We start from the raw sequence: 12,860 nt of genomic DNA on the forward strand, positions 1-12,860 counted from the left end.
GTTCATGCTGGTATCACAGTTCATCCTAGCCACCCTGGGGGGTAAAGCAGAAATTCATGTTGTTTATGCGTCAGTCGAAACAGAGCTTTGCTTCTCCTTCCGCCCCGTTTCTTCTCTGCTGGAATCGCACCCCAGCCCCTGGCTGAGAAGTCTACCCGGGACTCAGGCCCAAGTCGGTATCATATTCCAGTCTCTGAACTTGACTTGATATCGGAGGGGAGCCGCGGGTCAGGCCTCACGGGGCTGGAGGCCTCGGTGAGGAAGAAGGGCCTGGTCTCACTGCTGGTGGCCTTCTTTCTGTCTGCCTCCCCTCCTTTCACTGGGGGGTCCCTCCTGCCCAGGTGCAGGGAGGAGGGCACGGGGGACCGGGCTGTTCCTCCCGGGCTGGGGGCTTTGGATGGCCCAGCAGTGAGTTAAGGTGGCACCCCTGAGGGATTTGATGGGTATGTGTTTTGGGGGGCTCTGAGGCTTGAGACCCCTTGGTTGGAGAGGGGGCATCTTTGGTCTGGGTCGGGGCTCTTCCCTCAGCCCCACCCAGGGGCCCTCCATGCTGACCCCCAGTAAGCAGACCCCTTGGCCCCAACATCAGAGCCAGGTGTCCCACCGAGTGGGATCCCAGCCCCAGAGGCTCGCTTTTGCTTTCACTTTTTTTTTTAAAGATTTATTTATTTATTTTGAGAGAGAGAGAGAGAGAGTCCATGGGGGGGGGGAGGGTTAGAGGGAGAAGCAGACTCCCCGCTGAGCAGGGAGCCCGACGCGGGACTTGATCCCGGGACTCCAGGATCATGACCTGAGCCGAAGGCAGTCGCTCAACCAACTGAGCCACCCAGGCGCCCCTGCTTTCGCTTTCTTAAGCCAGATTCAGCCCGAGAGTCCTGGGTCTCCTGCCTTGAACAGCCGACTGCGAAGTGCCCTCCCTCTCTGGTCTCTGTCTGGGTCAGTCCGCGTCCCAAGCGGGTGGGAGAAGGACTTGTGGGTAGCAACCACTCCCCTGAAGAAATGTCTTCACTCATCTCTCTCTTTTTAAAAAGGCTCATTATAGGCGCCTGGGTGGCTCAATTGGTTAAGCGACTGCCTTCGGCTCAGGTCATGATCCCAGGGTCCTGGGATCGAGCCCTGCATCGGGCTCCCTGCTCAGCGGGAAGCCTGCTTCTCCCTCTCCCACTCTCCCTGCTTGTGTTCTCTCTCTCGCTGTGTCTCTGTCAAATAAATAAAATCTCAAAAAAAAAAGAAAAAGATTTATTCGAGAGCGCGCGCATGCTCCTGAGTGGGGGAGGGGCAGAGGGAGGGGGGAGAACCTCCAGCAGACTCCCTGCTGAACGCAGAGCTGACACACGACTCCACCCCAGGACCCTGAGATCATGACCTGAGCCGACATCAAGAGTCGGATGCTTAGCTGACTGAGCCACCCCGGTGCCCGTCAGATCATTTTTTTTCTAATGCCTTTTATCCTCCTTGGTCTGGCTGCGGGTTTCCAGTATGGTGCAACAGGTTCCGACACATCTCTCACATTTCTCTGGGCAGTCTGTGGGAGCAGGGGGTTGGCCTTGCTGTTTCCCGACCACTCTGAGGTAGACAACTAAGCAGCCTTACTTCCAGCTACGACGATCTAGTCTAGGCGCTGTCAGAACAGCTGGGTCTTCTCTAAGCCTCGTGCCCCCATGTGGCCAGGGAGAGGCGCAGGGAGAGGTAGGGAAGAGTTTGGCTTTAGCCCAAGCAGCATTTCCCACACACCCTCTGCACCCCTTCTTACCACAGGCTCCAAATGGCTTTTTTACTTAGTCAAAGCTGGTGCTTTAAGGATCAAAGTTTGTATCCATGAGGATTTTCAAAGAATGTTCTGTGAGCTCTGAAGGCACTCCCCAGAGATGCATTCCAGACATGTTTTTGGCAAGGGGCAGCCTAGCCCATGGGTGGTCACTGTGGCCCCCTGGCCTTGGCTAAACGGACACATGCAGATGTCAGTTCTGGCTGACTTTGAGGAAACTGACCACATTATAGTCTGTGTTAGGACTGTTACAAAAAAATTAGCTTGGGGGAGCAGACAACAGCAGCAGACTCCAGAATTAGGATACCAGTTTGGTGGGTTTTTTTTTTTTTTTCTTTTTGAGATTTTATTTATTTGAGAGAGAGAATGAGATAGAGAGCGAGAGCATGAGAGGGGGAGGGTCCGAGGGAGAAGCAGACTCCCCGCTGAGCAGGGAGCCCGATGCGGGTCTCCATCCCGGGACTCCAGGATCATGACCTGAGCCACCCAGGCGCCCCAGTCCGATGTTTTTAAAAAAAAAAATGTGTTTATTTGCTCATTTACTGACCACAGGGATTCAGACTCTGCTTAGGGGAAATCATGATGATGAAAGCTCAGGTTTACACTTCCTATTTGTAGAATCAAATCGGGATGTGAATTCTCGGGTACAGTGCTGGGCAGTGGGGGAGGCACTGGGAGCCGGTTCCTATGGACAGCTAGCTAGGCCCTCCTCTGCATGCTCCTGGAGCCTGACTCGTCCTGCTGAAGCTGACTTTGGGTCACTGCTATAAACAGCCCTGAGGCTGCCCCCTGAAGAGAGAGGTACCCAGCAGCACCCAGCACTGAGGAAGAGCTTGACTTGCCAAGTGGAATTCTTTACAAAATGGCAATGAACTGTTTTGTTTCTCTTTTTTGATTAAAAAACAAGATTCATCTTAAAAATGAAAGTGAAAATTGGGGCCAGAGTTCGGCGCTCGGCCGCTCTGTGCGCAGCCGCACTGGGATGAGGGGGGGTCCAGGCGGCGCCGCTCTGCCCCCACAGGGTGGGCACGAGACTCCCGAGCCCGCAGGGGGCTTGGCCCGGCTCAGGGCAGGCACCCGGCTCGGCGGGGCCCAGGAAGAGGGCGGCTGACGGGCCCCAAAGGGCAGAGGACTGGGGCTCAGGGGAAGTCGCGGTAGGGCAGGCGGAAGGGGTAGAGGGGCGTGTAACGCGAGTCATGCCAGAGCAGCTTCTCCTCCAGGAAGGCGACGGTCTGCAGGGTCAGGACCAGGGTCTGGTGTTTGAGCATGCTGTATGCGTTCAGGCCTAGGGGTGGAGATGCAGTCCAGGCTGGGCTGCCTACCACCTCTGGGGCCCCCTTCCCCCGCCCCGAGGAAGCAACCCCCTCTCCGTATTGCCCTACTCTAGAAGACACTGTGGTGCGGCATGGGCTCATGGATCTTGCAGGCTAGGCTCAAACCCTGGCTCAGCTGCTCACTGATGGCAAGACCCCGGGCGAGGGACGGTCCTCGGCTCAGTCCCTGATTGAGAGCCTCCTGCGTGCCTGGCTCTGCCCTGCGCTGGGGCTGTGATCCCCACCTCCCTCTCCAGCGGGCCGGACAGACCCTCAGCAGAGCAGAGGCATGAATGTACTGCGGGAGGCCTGTGGCTGCAGTTAGTGAGCGAGCGGGACAGGAGGCGGCGGCCAGCGCAGGGAGAGGATGGGGCAGGTTGTGCAGGATCTTGTGGGCCTCAGGGAGAACTTGGCCCTTGCCCCAGAGGGAGGTGGGAACCGCAGAGGGCTGTGGGCAGAGGAGGGCCGCGCTGAGACTCGGCTGCGCACAGGCGCCCTCTGGTGGCCGTGGTGGGGGAGAACAGGCTGCAGAATAGAGCAGGAGCCAGGGACGGGGCCGGAAGGACACGGGGGTGCTGGGGGGTAAGAAGTGGTGGAATCCCCCATATTAAAGTCAACGCCGACGGGGTGAGCTAAGAGACGAGTGGAGGGTGACAGCATGGTCTGGGGCCTGAGCCACAGGAAGGAAGGAGTTCTTAGGTGCGAAGGTGCCCGTGAGACCCCCAAGTGCAGCCATGCCATCAGGGAGACCGTGCAAGAGCTCTAGGGACTGATTAGTCAATGTGGTGATGGGTGTGACATGCCCAAGCCAGACTGGATCCCACCTCCCAGCCTCTCAGAGGGAGGAGCCAGATGAGGACAGCCAGCAGCCCCTGCACTCACTCGGAGCCCCTCACTGAGCCCCGAGCTCGGACAGAGCCGTCCTTCCAGGATGACATCTTCCTGATGTTCCGTTCGGGCAAGCTGAGGGCTGGGTTGAGGAGGTGGCAGGGATAGACTTTTAACTGCCCATGGACTACTGGGGACCTGGGGGGGAGGACCGGGGCCCTCTGCTCACCGACAGCCGGGATCAGGTTGAAGGTCTTCAGGCCGGAGGTGGCTGCTACGACATTCTGAGACATGTCCTCGTGGGCTCTGAAATGGAGGCCAGGAGGTGAGCACCGCAGAGGACGGCCCCCCAGCGCCCCCAGCCCCGCTCTGCCCCGCACCCTCACAAGTCCACAAGGAGCACAGAGTCCCCCCAGCGGCGGTAGCGGGCCAGCTCGGTCAGGTACTGGGGGTCGGAGGTCGGCAGCTCCAGGGAGTCTACAACGTGCAGGTCATCCTATCAGGAAGAAAGGACAGTCTGAGCCCCAAGGGCCCCCCAGGAGCTGCCTGAGCCCTCCAGCCCCCACAGCCCACACCCCCGGCCGCCGGCAGCTCCTGGCGGGGATCAGGCCCGTACCTGGGCCAGCTTGACGGTCAGCGCCACCTTGAGGCCCTGCACCCGCACTTTCATGGGCAGCATGTAGTAGTAGCTCGTGGGGCCCCGGGGGCCATGGGCAATGCCTCCTGCAGAGACAGAGGTGTGTGGACAGGTGAGGACCCCAGCTGGGCGTAGAGGACAGAAATTTGTCACAGTGGCTGGTGTAGGGAGGCTGCCAGCAGGCAAACCGAATCAGCAAAGAGGACAGGGCCTCGAGGAGGGAAAGAGAGGGGACACTGGATCCAGCATCGCCCGGGACAGGTGACTCTGCCTCACTGGGCCTCGATTTCCTCAGCTGTCAAACCCTGAGTGAGGACCCTCTACCTGTGTGTCCACCCTCTGCTGGGCCCTAGGGGCGCAGCAGGGAACAAGATAGGCGGACCCCTGCCCTCCTGTCATTCACATTCAGAGGTTCAACTGCAGAGGAAATCAGGGCTGTCTTTTGGGGGCAGCACAAGGAGTTGTTGGGGGCAGGGGACCCACAGGAGGTCAGGGAGGGCTTCCTGGAAGAGGCACAGCCCAAACACATGCTAAGGATGCAAGAGTTGGCCAGGCAAATGGGAGCTGACACCGAATCAGTCGTCTGGTCAGAGAAGATGTGGAGGAACAAGGGGGGCCTGTAGGCACCACTGCCTGGAATGCCAAGTGAGGAGCCCAGACTTCCCAAAAGGGCTGCGGGAACCACCGGGGGGCTTAGGAAAAGCACTCTGGGTGCTGTGTGCAGGGTGGTCCAGGAGAGGTATGACAGGGAGTCGGGGCTAAGAGGGGCTGTGGCCATGGTCTGATGAGAGGCTAAGGCCAGAGCTGACAGGGAGCTGGGAAAGTGGCCGACTCTCTGCTCTCTGACCCGCACACGGGTAGTGAGGTCTGCAGGCTGGAGTCCTGCTGCCCCCGCCCAGGTGGAAGGAATGGGACTGACAGTTATCACACCAGATGGGTGTGAAGATGTCCCCAGGGCCCCTCCCTCCCTGCCCCACTCACCTCCTCGCCAGATCGGGGAGCGGATGCTGCCATGCCTGGAACGCCCACTGCCTTTCTGTGGCCAAGGCTTCCGGCCTCCACCCTGCACCTCGGCCCTAGTCTTGGTCTTGGCATAGCTCTGCGGGTGCAAAGGGAGGAGACAGACGGTCAGGTTCCCAAGGCAGACACTGTCACGGCTGAGAGGGCCCGGGCCTGGGAAAACAGCAGTGAGCTGGCCAGTAGGGGCTCGCCACTGGGGAGGTACAGAGATCATGGATCCATCGGGACAAACACACAGCACTTGGGGAGGGAGAAGAAGGATAAAGAAATCGAAAGTCCCCTCGTCTGCTCCAGAACGTCAGCCTCAGAAAGGCAGGGGCTCTGCTGCCTGGCACACGGTAGGCACTCGGCATTTTTTGAATGATTTTAATGTGGTGGCAACCGAAAGGAAGGTGTGGCATGGGGAAACGTGTGCAGGGGCTAGAGAACATCAGGGAGAGGTATGGGGTGGGGAGATGACGAGGGACTTCCATGGTGAGCTAGGGAGGGTGTGAATAGGGGAAGGACTCACTGGAATTCTGAGGTAAGCAGATGGGAAGCAGAGAGCCCCTGACTGGTAATGGTTCTTCAACGCACTTGGCAAAAAAAAGTCCAAACTACTCAGCACTGCTCCTGCTGACCTCTGTGGCCACACTAGGCTCCATGTTGTCCCTGCCGCAGGACCTTTGCATGTGCAGTTCCCACTACCTCTACCCTAGCACCACTGCCCCCTTTACTTAGTCAGCACCTACTATACACCGAGGTTAAATGTCTCCTTTTCTCTGGGACAACTTCCCTAGTCATATATTTACAGGCTTGCCTACTTGATTCATGTTCACCTCTGTAACTAGACTACGAGCTTCCCAAGGGCAGGGATCTTGCCCGCCTTGTCCACTAGCACCATGCCTAATGCACAGTGGGTGTTCAGAAAACACCTGGCACGTCACCCATCAGTGAATGGTTCAGAAGAGAGAAGGTAAGGCCTGAGCCTAACAATCCAGAGAAGACAAACCGAGGAGCTTCCCTGCCTCCTTCCACCAACCTCCCCAACCTGGGCACTCACAATTCTCTTAAAGTTCTTCTGCCAGATGGCAACCTGGTGCAAGATATCCAACCTATGGAGAAAGAAGAGGCCGTGAGAGGCCTACTACCTCCAGTTAAAGCCCTCCCCACCTCATCAGTTGAAAACAGGGGCTCCTCCCATCCAGCTCCAGGGCCCTGTGTGATCTGCCCTCACCCCTCTCTGCTCCATCTCATACCACCGCCAGGCCCACTCCATTTCCATTCTGTGAAATGGGGTCCAGCCTCCATGCCTTTGACCTCATTGTTCCCTCTGCCTGAAACACTCTTCCCCTGGCTGGTTCCTCCTCAGCCCATAAGTCTCAGCCCCAAACAACTCTCCGAGAGGAGCCTCCTTGCTAAGAGGAGAGCCACCACTTCCTCCTTCTCACAGTACCTTACTCTTTTCCTACCATTACAACTTACTCCCTGCCACCTTCTTTATGGACTGGTTTGCCTCTCCAGCCCTGCACTATCCTCCTATTCGGTAGACACTGGCCAGATGTGTGGCTGTTGAACCCCTGACATGTGGCCAGTGCCCCATGTTGAAATGACACTGTTTTAGATATATCAGGTTAATAAAATAGATTGTTTCTTCCTTTTTTTTTTTTTAAAAACGAGGTTACTAGCAAAATGTAAATTACACACGTGACTCACATTAGGTGGTTACATTGGACCTGACTGCCGGGGTAGCTTGCCCGGGGTTGGCAAGCTACTATGGCTAGTAGGCCAAACCTGGCCTGCTGCCTGTCTCTGTAAATATGTTTCACTGGGACACAACCCTGCTTTTGTACTACATCAGCACAGAGGAGTAGTTGCCATGGCAACATGAAAGCCTGCAAACCCTAAAATATTTACTCCCTGGCCCTTTACAGAAAAAGGTTTGCAGATCCCTGATCTAGACTGTAAGCAACATCAGCAACCTTGGTACTCATTCACTGCTGTATTCCCAACACCCAGAACGGAATCTGGCATATAGCGGACACTTCGTAAGTATTTACGGAATACACAAAATACACCGTTTTTAATTTCTTTTCTCACTCTCTAGTAGATTGGGACTCTAAAAGCAGGGGGCAAAAACCATGCCAAAATCAGTAATAGTAATAAATTAACAGCACTTATTATGTGCCAGATACAATGCACTTGAGGGGCATCATACGCCTCGGTAAGTCGATAAGCCAGCCCAAGGAGTTGGCCCACGTAAGGTTGAGATCCTGACTCTAAAGCTTACAAGCTGTGTGACCTTGAGCAAATTTCTTAACCTGTCTGTGCTCAGTTTCTTTATCTGCAAAGCAAGAATAACTGAACCCTCTCCTAGGGTTGCTATAAGGATCTACTTAACCAAAATGCCAATAGGCAATGCCAGGGCTTGACCAGTGTTAGTGCTTATTTTCGCAAAAGTCGGTAACAGCATATCATAATTAACATTTCTATAGAACTTATTAGGTGCCAGAATTAACTCATTTCATCATCACAGCAACCTCTCGAGGTTTGACAGAATGGGGACACTGAAACACAAGCGGGAAGGCAGGATTTGAACTCAGTCACTGAAGCTCCGGAGTTTTGCGTCCTTAACTCTTTGAGGATGTTAACTCTTAGATCTCAATCTTACATAACCCAGTAGCAGGGAAAACCATCATCCCCTTTTGGCAGGTAAAGAAGCTGAGGCTCAAGCCCAGGTCATCCTGATTCCTAAAGCCCCGCTCCTCCTCCCTCGGGCACTCAGTTCACCATTTCACTCCCACTCACCTGGGCGCTGTGGAGAAAACTTCGGGGTGCAGCTCGGCCAGACCCACGCGCTCCTGCTCGTAGCCGCGCAGGGACTCCACCCAGGCCTGCACCGGACGCCGGGGCGCGGGTACCGGGAGCTCGCACCTGCGCAGCACGGGCACCTGGGGACCTGAAGCGATTGGGAAGTCAGGGGTCAGGGCCGAGCGTCAGGGCTCCCGGTTGCCGCCCCTCCTGGAGCGACCCCGGCAACCTCACCCGCGCTAGCTACTGACTCTGGCTTCGCCGCCTGGGGTACTGCCTCTTCCGCCAGCGCGTTCAAGCCCTGTAAATGGTGGACGAGAGTGAGAAACGACACCCGGAACCTCCAGCCTTTGTCCTCCGGTCCCGTCCCCAGCGCCCCGCCTCACCCGGCAGCCCGTGGGCCGAAGCCAGGCCCGCGCCCCGGCCCGTACTAGCTGCAGCATTGCGGCGCAGCTCCCCACGCGGAGAGGTCAAGGCTCCTTCTGGCTGTGCGCGACGCCCAGCGATGACATCACGCCCGCGACACCGCCCACCCCGCTCGGGTCGGCGTTGGAAAGCTGAGTGTAAGAGGGAAGGCGGCGGGGCCTGGCCCAGCGTGCCTTCATCTCCGCCCCAGGACTAACCCCCAGGCTCCAGTTTTCACGCCTGGCCTACGGGACCCCCTGCGACACCTGGAAACACGCGACCTGGCAGCAAGAAGCCGCGCCCCTTCGGTAGGCCCTGCTCTTTTTCCTGGGTCCCGCCCCCAGAAAGGCGCGCTCCTCGTTCAGCCAATGAGCGTTAAGCCTGGCAAAGTGGCCCGCCTATGGCTGGGCGGTTCTGGGGCGGGCACTAAGAGAATATGACCAACACCTGTTACGCTTTTGGTGTCGGTCACGCCCTCCATGCCCCGCCCCCGCCCCCATCTAGCCTCCTAGACCCTCCGCGCTGGTTTTTCAGTTTCCAGTGAAGTGGTTTTGTGTGTTTGTTTACGTGCAGGGCCTCATCTCCCGCAGAAAACCCTTAGTATTGAGCCTGTGGGACCGTGCCTCTCAGATTCCCCAAGGCAGAGGGTAAGTTCCCCATCAAACCACAGATTAGGTCTGTGTCTTCTCCGCCTCCTAGACAGGGTCCCGTCCCCTCCCAGAACTCTCTCCGAAAACACAGCAAGGTGGGGGAGTCCGCAGACCCCGGATTTCCTTCCTCGTTGCGCACCCTTACAACTGAAATCTAAATATTCATTTTGAGGCATTTTGCCAGCTTCCCCGCGAGGCCTCCAGAGGGCGTCATGAACACGTAGCAGCCTTCGCTGCCTCGCCGAGCCTGATCACCTGGCTGGCCTAACGTGGTCTGGGAGCCAACTTCAGTTTCCTCATTTGGAAAATGGAGAGGTCATGAGACCTCAATGAAATGAAGTCATGCCTAGCACAAAGTGAACATTTAATGGTATTATTATTATTATTATTATTATTATTATTGAGGGTGAATTTTGTCATCAAAACAAGTCAAGAGCCAAGGCAGGGGTGGGGTGGACCCTGGAGGACTTGAATACCTACTAAAGATGGGGGCGCTTTTTTTTTTTTTTGCATCTGATATATAACATGGATATTTTTGTGTAGTATTAATAAAAATTTACAATGTATTTCATTGGGTATTCTATCCCTGCTAGAATAATTGTGGATGGGTATTTAAAACTCCACCCACTCTGCAATTTAGAAAGGTCTTTCAATCCTTTATGTTGTAGAGTTTTATTTATTCATTTTATGTTTGTGTAGGTAATTCACACACCAGGTAAAGAAAATTTCAACAAGTACAAAAGTATAAACTAGAGTGAAGTGTCTCCTCCAATCTCTGATCCTGTCCCTCCCTGTTCCCCTCCCAAAAGCCACCACCAGAACCAGCTATGTGTCTCCTCCCAGAACCAGTTTATGATTTATAGGCAGATTTACAAGTCTGTCCTGTGCCAGGAAGTTTGGATATTATGTAGCAAATGATGAAACAGAACTTGCTTAATGATTTATTAGGCATCTACTGGTACTGAGTAGGTAAATCCAGCAGACAACGTTGAGATACAGTGCAGTGCAGAAGGTTGAGGAATCAGAATAGGGGAGAGGGGACGCCTGGGTGGCTCAGTTGGTTAAGCGTCTGCCTTCAGCTCAGGTCAGGATCGCAGCGTCCTGAGATTGAGCCCCACATCGGAGCCCTTGCTCAGCGGGGATCCTGCTTCTCCCTCTGCCTGCTGCTCCCCCAGCTTGTGCTCACTAGCACTAAGAGAATATGCTCTCTCTCTGACAATAGATAAATAAAATCCTAATAATAATAATAATAATAATAATAAGGGAAGGGAGGCCTACAGTGTATGTGGGAGCCCAGGGGAAGAACTCTTAACCCCTGGAGGCAGGGGTCTTAGAGGTGACTTCCCTGAAGCTGTAACTTGAAGGTCCATCAGGAGTTTGTCCAGAGGAGAAAAGGTGTTCCAGGCTGAAAGAACAGAGTTGCAAAGATCAAAAGTGGGGAGAGAGCGGCAGGAGTTAGGGGTGGCTGGACCTTCCTAATGGCAACTCATTCATTTAAATTGAACCCACCTCAGGGCCTTTGCACTGTTGTTTCTTCTGCCTGGAACATACTTTCCCCAGAGCTCCACATGGCTCTATCTCTTACCTCCTTCAGTTCTTTGCTCAAATGTCACCTCCTCCAAGAAGCTTGTCCTGACCACCCTCTTCAAAATTGCAATCCCCACTCCCGGCCCTTCTGACTCACTTATCCTGTCTTTTTTTTTTCCCAATCAGTATTTATCTTCTTTTTTTCTTTTTAAAGATTTTATTCGGGGCACCTGGGTGGCTCAGTCGTTAAGCGTCTGCCTTCGGCTCAGGTCATGATCCCAGGGTCCGGGGATCGAGCCCCGCATCGGGCTCCCTGCTCTGCGGGAAGCCTGCTTCTCCCTCTCCCACTCCCCCTGCTTGTGTTCCCTCTCTCGCTGTGTCTCTGTCAAATAAATAAATAAAATCTTTTTTTTTAAGATTTTATTTATTTGAGAAAGAGAGAATGAGAGATAGAAAGCACGAGAGGGAAGAGGGTCAGAGGGAGAAGCAGACTCCCTGCTGAGCAGGGAGCCCGATGTGGGACTCGATCCCGGGACTCCAGGATCATGACCTGAGCCGAAGGCAGTCGCTTAACCAACTGAGCCACCCAGGCGCCCATAAATAAATAAAATCTTTTAAAAAAAAGATTTTATTCATTTATTTTTGAGAGAGAAAGAGAGAATGAGCACGAGCAGGGGGAGGGGCAGAGGGAGAAGCAGACTCCCCCCACCAAGCAGGGAGCCCGATGCGGGACTGGATCCCAGGACCCTGGGATCACGACCAGAGCCGAAGGCAGATGCTCAGTGGACTGAGCCACCCAGGCGCCTCAGTATCTGCCTTCTAACATCCTATGTAATTTCCTTGTTTTTGATGCTTTTTGTCTGTCTCCCCCATTAGAATGTAAACTCCCCCAGAACAGAAATTTTGCTGTCTCCTTCCCTGCTGTAGCTCCAGCACCCAGGATAGTGGCTGTAACACAGTAGGGGCTCAATACATGTTTCTTTGGGGCGCCTGGGTGGCTCAGTCATTGGGCATCTGCCTTCGGCTCAGGTCGTGATCCCAGGGTCCTGGGATCGAGCCCCGAGTCGGGCTCTCTGCTCATTGGGAAGCCTGCTTCTCCCTCTCCCACTCCCCCTGCTTGTGTTCCCTCTCTCGCTGTGTCTCTGTCAAATAAATAAACAAAATCTTTAAAAAAAAAAAAATACATGTTTCTTGAGTGAATTCCTTTGCTCATCATCCTGTTGCAGGGGTATTACCAGAGACAGAGGAAGCCCTCCCTTTGTCTCCTGGGTCTCAGATCTCTATCCCCTTGATGTCACGGACACATAAGTTACCAAAAAAATGATTATTTGCCCAACACCACTCTAGTCGCAGAGACACATGTTCAAATCTAGGGGGCGCCGCGAAGTGGCTGGGTATCCCTAGACAACTGGTTAGCTCTTTCAGAGTCTGGTCTCCTTTTAGGTGTTAAGTGGGACATACACGAACCCTCCCCTCCTGAGCTGAGTGAAGGATTAGAGTTCTCTTTTCCTTCCATCTCCACTCCCCACAGTCTTTTTCCATCCGCTAGAAGGAGCCTGTAAACCCCTGAGTCAGATCATGTCCCTCCTCTGCTCACAGCCCTCGGTGCCCCTCATTTCACTTTGAGCAAAAGCCAAAGTCTTCACTGTAGCCCACAAGGCCTTGCAGGACCTGTCCTCGCCTCCTCCCACCTTCCCCCTTTATTACTCTGTGGTTTAGGCCACACTGGTCTTCTCACCAGAACTCATCAATCCCATGTCAGCCTCAGGGCCTTTGCACTAGACCTCTCTCCCTTAAATATCTGCATGACTCACTCCCTCACCTCCTTCAGGTCTTTACTCAAATGACACCTTCTCAGGTGACAGTGGGTCTAAAGTCACTGTTTCCTTCCTAACCCACATTCTTCATATGCCTTCCCAGTA

The 12,860-nt window shown here is 54.6% G+C and overlaps 1 protein-coding gene across 1 annotated transcript; it reads right to left on the reverse strand.

Moving 5' to 3' along the window:
- Positions 1–2,272: 2,272 nt before the first annotated feature.
- MRPL4 (mitochondrial ribosomal protein L4) lies at positions 2,273–9,080 on the reverse strand. The gene is made up of 9 exons (XM_028088993.2): positions 8,743–9,080; positions 8,591–8,657; positions 8,354–8,504; positions 6,609–6,660; positions 5,528–5,645; positions 4,526–4,632; positions 4,296–4,405; positions 4,139–4,215; positions 2,273–3,053 (listed from the first exon to the last, which is right to left on the reverse strand). The coding sequence occupies exons 1-9, from the start codon at positions 8,797–8,799 to the stop codon at positions 2,908–2,910; spliced, it is 885 nt and encodes a 294-aa protein (XP_027944794.1). The 5' UTR covers positions 8,800–9,080; the 3' UTR covers positions 2,273–2,907.
- Between the last annotated feature and the right edge of the window lie 3,780 nt (positions 9,081–12,860).

Source organism: Eumetopias jubatus, unplaced genomic scaffold (genome assembly GCF_037043125.1).
Source record: "Eumetopias jubatus isolate StellerSeaLion01/CBP00866 unplaced genomic scaffold, mEumJub1_p1.0 scaffold_1, whole genome shotgun sequence".
Taxonomy (NCBI): Eukaryota; Metazoa; Chordata; class Mammalia; order Carnivora; family Otariidae; genus Eumetopias; species Eumetopias jubatus.

Excerpts from the sequence above, each read along its gene's own strand:
- MRPL4 (XM_028088993.2), bottom strand. The coding sequence starts at position 8,799 with ATGCTGCAGCTAGTACGGGCCGGGGCGCGGGCCTGGCTTCGGCCCACG. Across the intron at positions 4,406-4,525 it reads TGACCGTCAAGCTGGCCCAG|GATGACCTGCACGTTGTAGA; the intron begins GTACGGGCCTGA and ends TCTTCCTGATAG. Across the intron at positions 4,216-4,295 it reads TCTGTGCTCCTTGTGGACTT|AGCCCACGAGGACATGTCTC; the intron begins GTGAGGGTGCGG and ends CCTCCATTTCAG.